At 45.3% G+C, this 15682-nt stretch overlaps 2 protein-coding genes across 2 annotated transcripts; both read right to left on the bottom strand.

Moving 5' to 3' along the window:
- Positions 1–1463: 1463 nt before the first annotated feature.
- On the bottom strand, positions 1464–4179 carry LOC124663049. Its single transcript, XM_047200805.1, has 3 exons — positions 4060–4179; positions 3622–3969; positions 1464–2591 (listed from the first exon to the last, which is right to left on the bottom strand). Exons 1-3 carry the CDS (start codon positions 4177–4179, stop codon positions 1812–1814), a joined length of 1248 nt encoding a protein of 415 aa, XP_047056761.1. The 3' UTR covers positions 1464–1811.
- Positions 4180–6916: 2737 nt separating this feature from the next.
- On the bottom strand, positions 6917–10888 carry LOC124668073 (probable rRNA-processing protein EBP2 homolog). The gene is made up of 2 exons (XM_047205275.1): positions 10787–10888; positions 6917–7958 (listed from the first exon to the last, which is right to left on the bottom strand). Exons 1-2 carry the CDS (start codon positions 10803–10805, stop codon positions 7087–7089), a joined length of 891 nt encoding a protein of 296 aa, XP_047061231.1. The 5' UTR covers positions 10806–10888; the 3' UTR covers positions 6917–7086.
- Between the last annotated feature and the right edge of the window lie 4794 nt (positions 10889–15682).

Here is a 15682-nt window from a genome sequence, read left to right as displayed (position 1 = left end):
ATTACGGTGGATCGCGCTGAGTATTTTTTCGGCCTCGGTCACCCGCCGTAAAGCCTCCTTCCTCTCGGCGCAGTTCAATATGAGTGTTCGGCATCCTTTGCCCGTCCCCGCTTTATAGGGGACGTTTTGGGCGCGCTGGACAGATCGAGAAGCGAGGCGGGGAGTGACGGGCTCGACGTGTCATTGACCCATTAAAATTTAACCAGTCTTCCGCCACATCACGCCCTCCCGCCACATCGCGCGCTAGCCCCATATTTCTCTACCCTACCAAAAGATTTCATCCCCTCCCGCCAATTCATTTCTCCCTCCCACAGCCGCTACTCTCTCCTAGCCATGACGCCGACGGGTCCAAAAAACCTGACCAAGAAATCGGCCACCAAGCCACAGGGCAAGGAGGCAGTGACGAAGGGGCCGAAGGCGCCCTTCGCGAAGGCGCGGAAGGCGCCGACAGCGAAGACGTAGTCGGACGACTGGACCGAAGAAAGGTGGCAGAAGACTGCCTACGGCGCAAGTTGTTGACGGTGGAGCGGAGGGAGCGGCGGGTGGTGGAGCAGGCGAAGAAGATGGCGGCGGTGCTTGCGCAGCAAAAGGCCGCACTGGCCGCGTGTGTCGCTGCGAACGCCGCGAGACCATGGAGTTCTGCTAGTACACCCAGAGGCAGCAGCGGCACTAGCTGGCGCGTCGGGACAACGTCTGCTAGTATACCTGCATTGGTATCGGCGAAGTAGCAGCCAGACCGAGCAGAGCACGATAAGGTCGTCGTGCTCGACGGGCCTGGGCCTACGTCGACTCAGGATGCATCATCGACATCACCGAACCCCTTCTTCTAAATTATGTTCAATTTGCACCCCCGGTTTGTAATATGACCACGTCTAGTAGTTTGATCACGGATACTTTGATCGCAACGACTTTGACGAAAAATATCTCTTTTGAAGGTGAACTATTTGAGTTTATGTTTGGAGGTGGTTTTAGGGGACGCGGCTGGAAACGGCACGCCCCAAACGCGACACAGAGAAACAATGTCCCAAAACGCTCGATCCGACGCGTTTTAGGAGATGCTCTCAAGAAACAAAGGACGAGGCTGGAGGGATCTTGGGAGCAAGTACGGGTACTCCATGATCAAATCTTGGTGTGTTCGCTGAGCAAGAGCAACTGAGCAAGTACTGGGACTCGACGATAAAATGTTGGTGTGATTCCTGTACTTTTCTCCGACCATAGCATCCACTTATTCGTGGATATTCACGTTTGCAGATTCTCAGCGATTGTGAGAGTTCGATATTTAGCCTGAACCAGGGTTCTAATTCAAAGTACCACTGCTACCACCTGTTCGCTCTGCAAGTGATCAAACTTTTCTGAGATCAATAATGAGACCAACTTGACAAGCTACGTTTTCTCTTGATATGAGGTGCGAAGAGAAACATGTCTTGGTGGCAATCGAGACCTCGCCTGTATCCCACTTCAAGTTTAGTTGGAATTTCTAGTTCAAACTTTGAAACCACCCACAATGTTAATGCATGAAGTTGAAAAAGGAAAAACAGCATTGTGTATAACTTCTGCAGAGGCTGGGAACTAAGCACTCTTGCTTTGAGTTTCGAGGAGGATTTATATACAGTTTACTTATTTCTGTATTTCTACTGTGAGGGCTCATCAATCGTATTGGCAATTACAGAGCTAGCCAGGATATAGAATACAAAGAGTATGATGTTAACGCAGAATGTCAGTAACAAGAAAGAAGCTTCTGCCGCTTGTGATCCTTTTTGCCATCTCCTGCTATAATAGTCAACCAAAGGAGCTTCCGGCACCTACAGATCTCACAGACTGAAATAAACAGGTGGCGGATTGACTGCCTCCATCTTCGATCTCGACACATTCCCGGTGAGCATGCTCTCAGACATGGCCTCCTCGGCATGGAAAGGCGGCACCTGGGCAATCCTTTCAGGAATAGCCTGGCCACGCTCCACACGGGCAAGAACTTCATAATGCACCCTCAGCTTCTTGGGCTTTGTTTTCCACTCGGGCAAATTAGACCAGTCTACCTCCCCATCAGCTACACTCTTCTCTACCGTGAAGCCCATTTTGACATATGTTTGTGCCGCCGCCCGTGCATTCAACAACTTGAACGTGCCCTTCTCACCCGCCTTCTTTGCGAGAAATGACGCCAACAGATCCTCAAGCCCCTGCAGGCTGCCATCTGATGCATTCAATGACAAGAGAGGCCACATTCCAGTGTTATGTGGTTCATCCTCGTCATCGGTTGCAGCAGGGATTGCACGCGAGGAGAGCTCCACTTGACCTGGGGCCAACCTTTTGAGCTTCAGCTTGTCATTGGGAGACATAGAAGGAGTTGAGGTTAAGGAGGTTGGACCCTCAATTCGCAGGGAGAGCAGGGGTTTCTGATTAGACCGAGCTGCACCACGTAGAGCTTGAGCGATGGAAAGCAAGCTCGACAGACGACCCTTGTAAGTGGTACGGTTGAGAGGAAGTGGCAGTTCAAGGGGCAAACGGAGGCTCACTGCCCTAGCACCTTTCACTGTTACGACTGCACCATCAGCAAGAACAACTTTCTTCAGAGTTCCAGCCTCCACGTCATGCTGTACAGGAGCATAGGATTAGCATCTCATATTTGATACGATAAAATTTAGAAAAAGGCATGTATGAAAAACATTCAATAAGCAAGAATATATGTAAACAGGCTGCACCATAATGGTTGACATGTACGGCAATGTCATATAGATGAACGGGTCCATGGTATACCTCGTGATAGCCAAATTAAGCAAGCAAAAAACACAGTAGCTAAATGAACATTTTCTTGGTAAGCTCTTAGGGATGAAAGTCATAGTTCATAACCACATTGTGCAAAAAGAACCTTGAGAGTGAGATTGGTAGGATATGTGCTGCTTCTAAGCTATCATCTATCCCCTTACCGTAGCCACATTTGATGTTTTATTGTTTTAAGACAGAAATATGTAATTTGGACACTGTTACCTGACCACAAAGCTATTTGGTTCATACTCAACCTAACCTTTGATCTTAGCTACCTTTGGATGTTTGAGATGAATAAATTTATAATACTATTAAGCTAAACTTCCTGAGCTTAGATTCAGGTCTTATTGTCTGACATGAAGAATGATGACAAATATCTATCACTAGCTCTTAACCCCATACGGTTGTCCACATCTTAATGTCTAAGATAAAACTAGGATAATTAAAGGTAAGCATGCCCGGTTCCTTTTTTAAAAAACCACTTATCCTTTCCTGGAGATTTCAGGTGTAGGCAAAGAGGTCAGTAGGCCACATTCACAACTGACAACCACAGTATACGGCAAAAAGGTAAATGCTCTTAGAGCAATTTCAATAGCGTAGCCAGCTGCTGGCTATAAGCCAAGTGACATGTCATCTATAGTCAACTTAGAGTCAACATATACAATAGTGAGCTATAAAAATGTAGTACTTTATCAATGTAGGCCCACCTTTTCACTCTTACAAAGTGCCTAGAAGCACGTGCTAGAGCAGCCAATCTAATAGCTAGCCTATTATATGGATGGGCTTTATATTGACTCTATGTGACATGGCATTGCTCTATAGCCGGTCAGTGAGCTCTCTTATTAAACATGCTCTTACCGGCAAGGCGAGCCTGACATCGTCGCCGTCCTGGATCCAGAGCTCCATGGGCCCGGCGAGCTGGAAGGGCGGGAGCGTCGGCTCGAAGGTCCCTCTGGCGCCGCGTCCGATCTCGGCGAGCGCCGCCGTGTCGTCGGCGTCGGCCTGGGAGCGGAAGATGGGCAGGTCGACGAAGTCCCACCGGCTGACGTCCTCGAGCAGGCGCACGGGCACGGCCTTCCTCCCGACCTCCATGTCGAACTCGTACGCCACCGCCTGCCCCACCAGCGCGTCCCTGACGTCGAACCCGGACACCTTGAGCTCCTCCGACTGGAGCCCCAGCCCCTTCACGATCGCGTCCCTCAGGTCCTGCACCGCAGATCCGACACCGTCAGCTCCGATCGGGACACGATCAAATCAAGCCGTGGCACGAGAGGTTCAGGGAGGGAGGGGACTCACGGAGATGGCCTTGGGGACCGGGGGCTTGGGCGCGGGGTCGAGGCCGCGCGACGAGCCGATCGCGAGGAGCAGCGCCAGGGGCAGAGCGAGGAATCGCCATCGGACTCGAGCGGCGGCCATGGCTGCTCCTCCTCCTCGTCTCTCCGATCAATTCGGCCGGAATCCTTCCGCGAGGAAGATGGCAGATGAAACGGAATTCAACAGTATTTATTTTGGGACTGAAAAAAACTGTTTGATGATCTCTCTGGAGAAGCTCCACGCGTCGGATCGTATGTATAGCTCGCGGGCCCGGGCAGTTGCGAACTTTCGAGATCAGGGGCCCGCAATGGATTGGCCGGTTAACCACGTGGAGCTACGTGTCACGGACCAATCAGAGGAGACAGCGTGGACGAGAGGTTCGATCTGGAGCCGGGTAGCCGACCCAAGCCGTATAGGGAACGCAGCTGGATTGGCCGGTGAGGCGCCGCCGTATCCGGAAGACAGTGTGACAACGAAGTGAGCGTGTTCATAGTGTTTTCAGGTTTTTTTTTTTTTTTGCTCGCTCCTCTAGAAGACGGCGAAAATAAAGAGTGGACGCAAATAAAGTGAGCATTCCTTGTATAAATTTGCAAATTCTCAAGATATTCCTTTCGAATATGAAGCTTTTTTGGCTCAATTTAGTCAAATTCGTCGCAACCGTTCGCGCGTTTCAAAATTCCTTCGGCGAGTAGCCTCGCGCGTCTTTTGTGTTCATAGTTCTCCATTTTGACATTCGTATATATACGGGTAGATCTACATCTTCCAAGTATAGTGTACGTTGTTGTATATCTACTCGTTTACGAATGTCCAAACCGAAAACTTTGAGCACGAAAGTAGTATGAAATGATGAGGTGAAGCTACTCTCCGAGAATTTTGAAATGGTCGATCGTGTGCAAAAATTTGAGTAAGCTCGTCCACAAATTACTCAAAAAGGAACACGAAACCAAATTTGAAACACTCGATGAAACGACGAATCGATGACGGAAATGAAATCACAACGTCGAGGCTTCCATGTAGACTTTATCACGAATCCTCCTCAACCTGCATACAACCAAACAAAGTGCTTCTAGTTTCTTCACTTGAGCCCAAGTAAAATTGTTGGCATCCAAACATAATGACAAAGTTGGCTATTTCTATATATAAAAAAAAAAGTTGGCCCAAAGCTTGTTTCCTCTCGTACGGTAACTATTAGGCCAAATTGCAGAAACGCGAAAAACCATGCGAGCAACCAATAAGACCCTATGTATGCACTAGCATATCAAACTTCTGAGTTGCAGTTATTTCACTAAAACTATGTTTGTTGAGTGCCAGCAGGCCTTGAGTTTCATATTGCCTATCATACTTTGGTGTGATGTTCAGTAATCAAATTTGTTGCATTACTTGTGCAGTTTTCTACTTGGATTATTCATATACTTTGGATTGTGATTGATGTTGTAGATTACAGTTTATAATAAGCACAGAAAATAATGAAGATAAAGAAACCACCAAACATTGTGGTAATTCATCTCAAGCGCTTCAAGTACATAGAACAGCTTGGCCGCTATCATATCGAGTTGTTTTCCCACTAAAGCTTAAACTCATCAACACTGTCGACAATTCGGACTTGGAATATTCCCTTTTTGCCATGCTAGTTCATGTCGGAAGTGCGCCAAACCATGGCCACTACATCAGCTTGGTGAAGAGCCACAACCACTCGTTATTCTTCGATGACGAGAATCTTGAGATGACTGAGGAGTCCATGGTATAGACATTATTTGGCTCAGCACATGAGTTCAGTGGTAACACGTAACAGCTACATACTCTTATATGAAAGCCTCACTAAAGCAAGCTGATGCCTTCTTCATCTCTCGTGATTAGTTAGTTTTCCTTTAGTCACCACACTTCCTGCTCTGGCTATATAGAGGATTTGGTGAATTAGAATAAGTTGAATGGTGCATTCAACTATAGGTGTTATATATGGTGGATCCAGTGTTCAGCAAATCAGCAATAAAGAAACTGTGAGGAGCGTCATGGGGGAGTACTAAAGCCGCACAAGCCAACAGTTTGTTTGTGTTATGTTTCATTATTTCGTTTCTGCACACAATTTTGTGTATCAATCTGGAGTGATGTTTGTTAATCATGTAAAGAGAGATGCAAGCATCTTGAAGCCTTTCGGCTTTGAGTAAGTCTAGACAATCTTTTCTTGCTTGTACCTAGTATCTACTGCTTGGCAACTCCGTAAAATTTATGGCCTTGCTAATTTTATTACTCGTGTACACTGGTTTGGGAGTTGAGGCAGTGTTCAAAACAGATCAGAAATTTAAGACCATCAGCAACAAACGTCACTACAGTTTGCTGTCTGGACAAAAAGGAAGAGTCAAAGGACATGCATTGCAAGCTACCATAGCCATATTTTAGAGAACGTGTAACACTGTAATAAGCGAATCACGTAAAAACTTTGAACCATCAACAACCATAAAAAGCAGCCTGGAGAATGTAGACATATGAGTTCGTCGCAAACAGTGTAGATCATCCAAAGCTGCAATAGATATGCAGTTAATGCAAAAGTTCTTCCAAGTTCAGAATTATAGCAAGGAAAGAATGATTTGCATCTGGTCATGGATAGCAATAAAGAACAAGAGATAATAAGAAATAGCAATAAGAAAGAACAATACATTATAATTAAACCTGTTAGTTCAATTTGAGCAAGGCTGAAAAACAAACCATTCCCAACAAAAACAACAGCCAGTTAGGGTAATCTAAGAAACCAAGACATGACCCTAACAGCCAACAAAACTAGCGGAGTGTTACTCCGTTCACCTTGGCTGTACACTGATAAAATAAAGCTGCATAAGTAAACAACAGGAAGACACAAGCAGCTTAGCACACTTCTAATATTAAGATTAACTGCATTTCATAACCAAAAGTCTTAACTTTTGCATCAAGTGATAAAGCACTGCAGCTAGACAGCATAACAGCATGAACATAATAGCGTCACAAGGAAGCAGGAACAGACTCTTGCAACATGTATCAAAACATTTTCCTCTTCTTGTTTCCTGGCTCGCCCTTCTGGTTGTTGAATCCTCTGAAGTCATTCGTCGTCTCAGCAGTGTTTTGCTTCCTCATCCCTTTACGACCACCATGCCCAAACTTGGAATCTTTTGACCTACTGTTCTTCCCTTGTTTACCTCGCTTTCCACCAGACCTATCACCAGGAGCAACACCAGGCCTCTGCTTCTTATGTTGCTTGAGTCCTTCTTCGACTTCAAAGTTAATATTTGGCCCATCCTCCTTCCCCTTAGAAAATCCCCCCTGTTGCCTCTGCTTCCTCCATTTCTTCACTGACTCGATGTTCTCCTTCTTCTCCTTGGCCCTCTCCTTAAGCTTCTCTGCCTGCACCTCCTTTGACCTCTTCTTCAACTCTCTCGCCTTCTTCCTCTCCTCAGCCTCCTCAATCTGCTTCTTCTCAAATAAGAGCTTTCCTTTGATCTTGTGCATGTGAGAGTCAGTCTTGACCATCTCTGCATAGTAATCTGCCGGCCTGAGGAAACGGACCTTCTTAGACTGCAACTTCTCAAAGGCCTGCCTCGTGCCATCCAGAGCCTGTGTGTAGAAAGCAAGCTCACGGGTAAGGTCATCATTCACATCAACCTTTTCCCCCTGGTCATGATCAATGGCAAGCTTGTGCATCCAGTCCACATTCTCCGGCCAGGCTATGTCCTCAAGTTTCTCAAGGAGCCGCTCCTTGTTGTATATGGCTTTCTTTGAAGGTTCAGCCTGCAACTCTTCTTCCTCTGAATCATCTTCTGATTCTACATATTCATCATCAGTATCATCATCTTCCAGCATGGCCTCTTCATGAACCAAGGGTTCTTCGTCACTTTCAAGTTCCACCATCTTCGCTGCAGCCAAGAGAAAATGGGTGTTAATTGACAGATCCAATATAGCGCAAGCACAAGCTAGGAAATTTCTTCCAAGATCTACAGCCTAGTATTGGGTGGTCAAGTATTTTTCGTTCCCTTTCTAACTCTCTAGGTGTGGTAAAATTAGGTTTTGTTTTCGTTCCCAGTTTAGCAGATGTGATTGCTCAGGTTTGTTGCGCTATGTGCAGTTAGAATTTAGAACTCAACATTGAGTGTTCAATCTTGGTTGACCTACTGCCCACCGGAAGCCGTGCGGGCAAGCCTTGTAAGCGTAATCTACAGTGGGGAATCAGACTGCTGTTGGGGGCTCAAGGAATAATTGGAAGACGGGTTAATTCAGATTTTTCGCCACAGGGGTCTGCTTATGAAGTTAGAGGAAAAGGGGAAAATGCAGTTGTTTTAGGAGACGAAGGTAATGATTCTCGAATTGTTAGTTCTTGTGTTCTAACTATAGGGAGTTTTCTTCGTTTTGAATTCAGTGAATTAATAGATGCTAAGGTCAGGAAATGAGGTTAGAGATGCATGTATTTCAAGAATCTGCATTAGGCGTGTTGTTTAAAATGACACTAGAATTTTCAATTAAGCACGGACAATTACTCTTACGAAATTTGCCGTGGTGTCTATTGCGATTCATGTTCGTAGTAAAAAGATTGGATGAAATTTCAGCCCAGAATTGACCCAATTTTTTTTTTAGAAATAGCTATTCTGTTAAATTTGTAACAACCAAGGAAATTCTATCTAATATACGCGACTCAAAAGTGCAAAAAAGATGCAACCATTGATGAAAAAAAATATTATAAATTGCAGGAGTCGGACTGGGAATGCACCTCTAGAAGAGACCTAAATTCTTCTCAGGTGAGTGAATTGGAGCAAACACACTGTGATTTCCCCACAAGGGGGAAAGTGAAGTTATTGTACCGGCAGCAGAAATTTTGTTTGATTCAATTGCTGAAGCATATGATTTCCACAATTTGTATTCATAGGATCTGGTTATGGTGTTCGCTACAGGACGAGCAGATTAAACATTGACCAAGTGAAGTGCATGCAAGAAATGGTATGTCCATGCTCGGTGAGTCTAGACATTGATGGAAAATGTAGCGGAAATCAAAAATGGTGAATTCACACTAATTGTTTCCTTTAAGCACAGGGAAAGACACAGCCATGAATTATCAGCATCATTTGGGGGACAGGCAAATCATTTGGGGACTGGCACATTGGCCATCCCATAGGCACTTTGACAGCTACACCAAGGATCTAGTGAAACAACTAAGGAAAAACAATATGACTCCGGGGAAGGTGCACAACAGTATAGGTACTTCCTCCGTCCGGAAATAAGTGACTCGGATTTGTCTAGTTTCGCATGTTATATCTAGACACTAAAACATGTCGAGATACATGCGATAATGACAAATCCAACTCACTTATTTCCAGACAGAGGGAGTAGTTTCTTTGATAAAATGGAAAATGTACCATCACCAATAGGGCACTGAAGACCTTGTACAGCAAGATCAGCGGTGAGCACGCTGATGACTATGTTCACAAGACTAGAGGTTTTCTGTGATATATGGGAGCAAACAATCGAGAGTTCACCTATAATGTCCAGGTTGATGATGAAGGTAGGATCATGAATCATTGGACTACCGGGAAGAGCCGGATGCAGTACCAGTATTTTGGTGATGCAATCACATCCAACACTGACATATAGGATAAATGTATATGACATGCTCTAGTTCGAGTGAACCAAAATCCGGTGGTGTGCTACTCAGAGAGGAAAATGTTGAATCTTTTGAGTGGGACTTAACAGAGTTTGTCAAAATGATGGGATGGGAACATGCAGTTACAGTTTTAACATGTAAGACCTTATATTCTTTTGTAAGGTCATGCAGATGTGAAGCATGGATTCTCTTCCAAATTGATGTATAGTTAATTTTATTGTATCTAATCGGCATTCCTTTGGTGGTGCAGAACCAATGCCGAGCGATGGAGGTTGCAATTTTGAAGGTTTTGCCGGGAACAACTCATCCATGGTGCAAATGGCATGTCTTGTGTAAAGTCAAGGAGCGTTTGGGTGCTCTATGTAGTACAGAAGGTTTATTCAAAGTGGAATCTCACAAGATTGTGAACCAGATGCTTAAAAATGAAGAATTTGAAGAGGCGTGGAGCCGCGTGTGGGTTACTTACTCTCACATGCATCCAAACTGCTATTATATGTAAACTATTTATATGTTTGTAGATTCATTTGGTGTATGGGTCATGTGATATTTAGATTAAAAACATATCTGCTCATGCTAAACCATTAGTGTGTTGTTAGGTAGAAATTCAGTTGTTGACGTATTTTTTTATCAATTTGATAGATGAAATTTCATTTAAAAGTATTGGCAAGGGATCTCTGCAACACGATGAGCGCTTGACAATGGAACTTGTTGAGAATTAGTGACTTCTAAGACTCGCCGAATTAGTATTCTAGGTTGGAATGGAACTGTGACTAAACTCCGGGATTGATTGAACTTTTTACACTAGGTTTCTCGAGCGTGGTACACACCTGGGCCTGGCACACGTTGGACCTGCAATTGGCTAAAAGCATACGCCTCATATCCCATCCCACACAACTTACTGGATTCACGCATTACCCAAAGTAATACAAAAACAGCTACAGAGCAGCTGGCAGAAACGAACGGGGCGATGGGAAACCGATAAGCGGACCGGGTGAGCTCGGGCGGACTTCGACCAAGCGGCTACTCAACTTCGACGGCGATTATCTCCAATAAAGGAGAGAAAATGGGGGAAGGAGTGGAGGAGGTACTCACCATGCCTACGGGGCACCATCGCTGACGAGGAGGGTGGCCGGCCGCCGGAGAGGTTTCCGAGAGACGCGCGAGCGAGGAGGGGAGAAGGGGACGTTGGGGTTCTGAGAGGAGGCGCTTTAGAAAGCCTACTAGTTCTAGGGTTAAGCGTGATGTTGTTCGTGTTTTGGACCGGGCCGTGGGTTGAAAGTTGAAACGGGCTGAAGAGATAGAAAGCTGGCCTGTACCCATGCTGCAACTAATGAAAACTGGCATTCTTTTTTGACTGAAAACTGGCCTTTTTGAGTTTTGGATGAAATTGACACAGATATTTCGTTACCATTCCTAAAAAAAAAATCGTTACCATCTGCTAAAGTAAAATATCTGGTTTACCGATATAACATCCTCCCCACTCAAAAAACTATCCCCCTTCGTGAGATATGCATGACATTAGGAGGTGGCCGCATCGGTGCTAGCGGGAGCGATTGGTGCTGAATTTTCTAACCCGCCATGATTTGGAACATTCTATGTTATCGTAAAAATGACCACTCGAACTGTCAATCCTTAGGATCAGCACCGTGTACTTACTTTCATAGTTAACTGCTGATATGGGATGAGTAATATTTACAGTGCAGGTCTTTTGTGGATCTATTCGGTGCATTTTTTCAACTAAAATCTTAGAAAAATAGTTATTTTATGATTTTGCATAATTTGTGGCTTTCCATATAGTAGCTCTAAGTTGCTCCAAGCTCCTGGACTTACCCGCATCTACTAGAAGATTGTGATGGATTTGATATACGTGGCACACTTGTTCAAAATTTAAGTGGCCTCAGCGTTAACTATGACAGTAAGTACACGGTGCTGATCCTAAGGATTGACAGTTTAGGTTTGATTGCAACATACTCTATGAGGTCATCTTTAAAGCATACTTCACTCTCGAGTGGATTTCATATCTACTCTTAGTTGGCTTCAAGAATCAAGCAAACCATACACAAGATCTTAATTGCCTTTTAATTTTGTTCTAAACGAATACATGCAATTGTCAATGTGGAAGCTCATTCTTTCTTGCGCGAAGTAGAAAAGAAAAGCAAGAACGCTTAATACCTCGACTTTTCTCCTGTGTGCCCTTGTGACAACTTTTGTACTTCAACCTCTACCCTAGATTCGCTTAGCGGCCTCTCTGTCTCTGCCGATGTCCATGGTGGCCTATGACTTGTGGAAGGGTGTCTCGTTTCTAGTAGCTCTACATTTTCTCGTTGTTAGCTTCCTCCCACCAAATAAAAAGGAGGCCGAATCCAGATCCACTGGGGCTCTACCTCACGCATATCTTCCTCGACAACGTGGCAATGAGGCGACAAGCAAGAGTGTTGTTGTTTCCTATGCTGGCACTTCCTCGTGGTTCCATGGTGAGGATTTGCTTTGGTGTCCCTTGCTCCCATGTCCCTATCTCATTGCCGATGGAATAAATTCGAGTTGGTTGACCGTTGCTCTTTCTATCCCCTTCTATCCTTCGCCTTGGTGGTTGGGAAGAAGTTTGGAGGGACTCAGGTTCCTTCTGTGACTATGTTATGACGTTCATTGTAGCACCGATGCCAAGTGGGTTTGTCCTCGGCGATGGCGCTAGCGTGGAGCCCATCTTCCTCATCGGTGGAGAGGGACCCGATTGCTTTTCTTGATATTTTGTTGGGGTCCTTTTCATAAAAGTCAAGGTCATGCTTGTATATTTTTTCCTTTTCTTATGAGATCCAATATTATCCCACCGAGTAAAATCTCCTCGTCCTAGAAAACAATTATCATTGTGCAGAGTCTTTCTTTTTGTAGAGAGCAAAGGTTTGTCCTCTATCCAGTTCCAGATCTCCAAACTCTCAGAGCTGGAAGAGACGTCGCGGTCAAAGCGAGGAACTGCAATGGGGCCGATGGGAAGCAGCCGTCAAAATGGAAGCCTTGGACCCAATTTGGGGTTTCCCTACCCAGCAGCCTCGGATGCGGTTTCGCGTGGCGCCACTCCCGAGCCAGGCTGACACCCTCTCCTCATCCAGATGATCATATCCACCCACCGGCCAACTATTTGGACCCCTCGCTCCGCTGCCGCCACCACGCCCACAGCTCAAGCGCGCTGGGCGCCACGCCGAAACCCACCAAACTGCACCTCCCACCAAGCGCCTCCACAGCCCACGTCACTTTCAACCGGGCCCCGACCTTCCATCCCCACATGTCATTCCGACGAGTTGATGCCGAACTCGCGGGAGAGGACAAAGCGGCGCCAGCGGACGAAAGCGTCGGTCGCGGCTCTGAAAGCGGCAGTGCTGTTGTAGGTCTTCTCGGAGAAGCCAGCTCCGTTCTCTTTCCGTAGCCGCCGCAAACGATTCAACGTCCGACACCGACGTGTGGGCCGTGGCATCTTGCTGGACCCACGGGTCATGCTTTACAGGATACTACACCTGTGGCCGAGCTGGTTTGGTGTTTTTTTAATACACAGCCGAAAAGGTCTCTCCCTTCCGAGGGACGCCTCCTCCCGTGGACCGAGCCTATGGGGCTCACGGTGCAAGCGGGAACGGGCCATCCGCGGCGCCGCAGTTTTCGGCCCAGCTAACTGTATCTGCGGAAGCCCACGGTTAGTCAGGAAAATAAAACGGCATATGCAGGCTGGCCCACGGTTGCCGCGGGGTGCCGCATAGCGCAGCGAGTCAGCAAATTCGGCAGGCCCTCCTGTGGCTGTGCGTCAGAGCAGCGAGCTAACGACAGCAGGCCAGCAGCCGGTCGCAGCGACGGTATGCTCCGCATTTAATTTGACGCGGAAGCCCCACACCTCCATCCCCTTGCTCAGAATACGAGCTCATTACCGTCCCCGATGAGTCTGCGACAGCGACGCGGCCAATCAAACGCGGCGCCGCACGCGCCGCAAAATTACGTAGGATAAGCGCGGCGGCTCGCGGCAAACCGCAAAATTGTAGTGGCCTGTGCGGCGCAAATGCGGTCTTCCGCGGTGCGGCCCACCTGCACCCTGATATGGGGCTATGGATATGGGTTGCTCCTTGGTCGCCGGCTAGCATCCAAACGTGTAGATTCTCTGGTCAGTAGCATCGGTGGTGAATAGATAAAGCTTATCCTGCCTGTTTGAAATTCGAATTCAAAGTCACACGCCAGTACTGCTTGACATGGCAGAATGCACATGAACATGTTATATCAGTACTTTATGTTTTTTCTCATTTAATGCGTATAAACCAGTATCATGTCCGGTGTACAAAATACAATTTCAATTCGACGCACGTTAAGCCTAGGTTATTGCCATGTACATGTTAATCAAGCTTTCCTGTAAAAAATCATGCCCCCTCCCTAATAATAAATAAAAGCAAAGTTTGTTACTATATTGGAAATCTACAATAGTTCTTACATTCTCGAGTACAATGAGCCTTTATTTTATTCCTCAAAAAATAAACTGATCTTACATTTTCAATAAATTAAAACGTCATTTGTCGCAAGATGACAGGTGATAATGGAATGATGTGCTACTATCCAAACTTACCGAGAAATGCTTTTCAAACATTACATGCTTCCAATGGCATGCTTTAAAAAAAAGTGTCGTTATAATATGTGATGGAAGAGAGAAGGGTAAGAATGTGGAATAGAGCGGTTTGTTTTTGATAAACCGACGTTAATTTTGGCGAATCGTGAAATTATCCAGGAGACTAGTTGCTTGATGGTTCTATAAATCTCAATCCCGCCTCATAACATTAGAAAGCAGAACGATGATAGCATACGATGAAATACTGGCAAGTTGTATTGGAATCCGAGGCAGTATAATCATAATAAAACGACTCTGTACGCGACCATCTCCCCATGGTCGATTTTTCCTGAAAAGACATATATTATGTAACAATTTTTGTATGGCATTATTAAGTGATACAAACCCGATTTACCTTTGGGAATAACCATTGGACCAACATCCAACCATTCACAATTTCACATACATCATGTCCCTCCAATCAATTTATCATAGTCAAATAGGAGTAGTGAATTGTCTAGCACTAGAGACTGGAAAGGCGAAGAAGAATTGGAATAAATTACTAGGTAGGAGAGAACAATGGGAGGTAGGAGTTGTGGTACTGCTTTGGTCATGTTGCACATTCGTTCGAACTAGTAACATTTAGGTAAATATTTATGAAAAATTGAACAACAATATCAAAGCCTTTTTTCCAATCAAGTTGGGGCAGGTTAGATATGAAATTCAATAGAAACAAATGGAACCAAACAATAAGAAGGGGAAAAGAGAATAAAGTAAGATTAAGGCACATGGATCGCTGATCTCCACGCATTCATACTAAGAGCGAAGACTTAAGGTACATTTCAATCTCTCAAGTCTCTTTTTAACGTCTCCGCCCACGTCAACTTCGGTCGTCCTCTGCCCCTTCTAATCTCATCCATACTCTTTAGAATTCCGGTGATAACTGGCATTTTAGGAGGCCTTCGGTGGATATGCCCAAACCACCTTAGTCGGTGTTGGACTAGCTTCTCGTTGATTGGTGCCACACCTAACTTATCGTGAATTACATCGTTCCCAATTGGGTCCTTTTTGGTATGGCCACACATTCGGCGTAGCATGCGGTCTCCGCGACACTCATTTGTCAGTTATGGAGAATTTGCAAACCCAACATGTATTATATTATAAGAGGAAAAAATACAGTGCATGAGTTATTTTTTAAAAGTGTATGACAAAATGTTTTAAATGCCACAAGTGAAGATCACAATAGGGTTGTGGAAATATTCAGCAAACGCAACAGATGGAAATATATTCCGTGAATTAGGGCATGTACAATGGTTGATATGGTTGTCTTATCTTAACCCTGCCACATAGTTAGATATAACAATAAAACATGATATACAATGGGTTATTTTTTAGTCTTATCTTTAGTAATGAGA

This window comes from Lolium rigidum, chromosome 6, assembly GCF_022539505.1.
Source record: "Lolium rigidum isolate FL_2022 chromosome 6, APGP_CSIRO_Lrig_0.1, whole genome shotgun sequence".
Taxonomy (NCBI): domain Eukaryota; kingdom Viridiplantae; phylum Streptophyta; class Magnoliopsida; order Poales; family Poaceae; genus Lolium; species Lolium rigidum.
Note: the sequence above shows the minus strand (reverse complement) of the source record. Positions and strands in the feature narration are given on the sequence as shown.

Bases quoted from the DNA above. Each gene is read 5' to 3' on its own strand.
- LOC124663049 (XM_047200805.1), bottom strand. From the start codon at position 4,179: ATGGCCGCCGCTCGAGTCCGATGGCGATTCCTCGCTCTGCCCCTGGCG. The intron at 3,970-4,059 runs GTGAGTCCCCTC...TCTGCGGTGCAG, and splicing joins CGGTCCCCAAGGCCATCTCC to GACCTGAGGGACGCGATCGT. The intron at 2,592-3,621 runs GTAAGAGCATGT...GCTCCTGTACAG, and splicing joins ATGTCAGGCTCGCCTTGCCG to CATGACGTGGAGGCTGGAAC.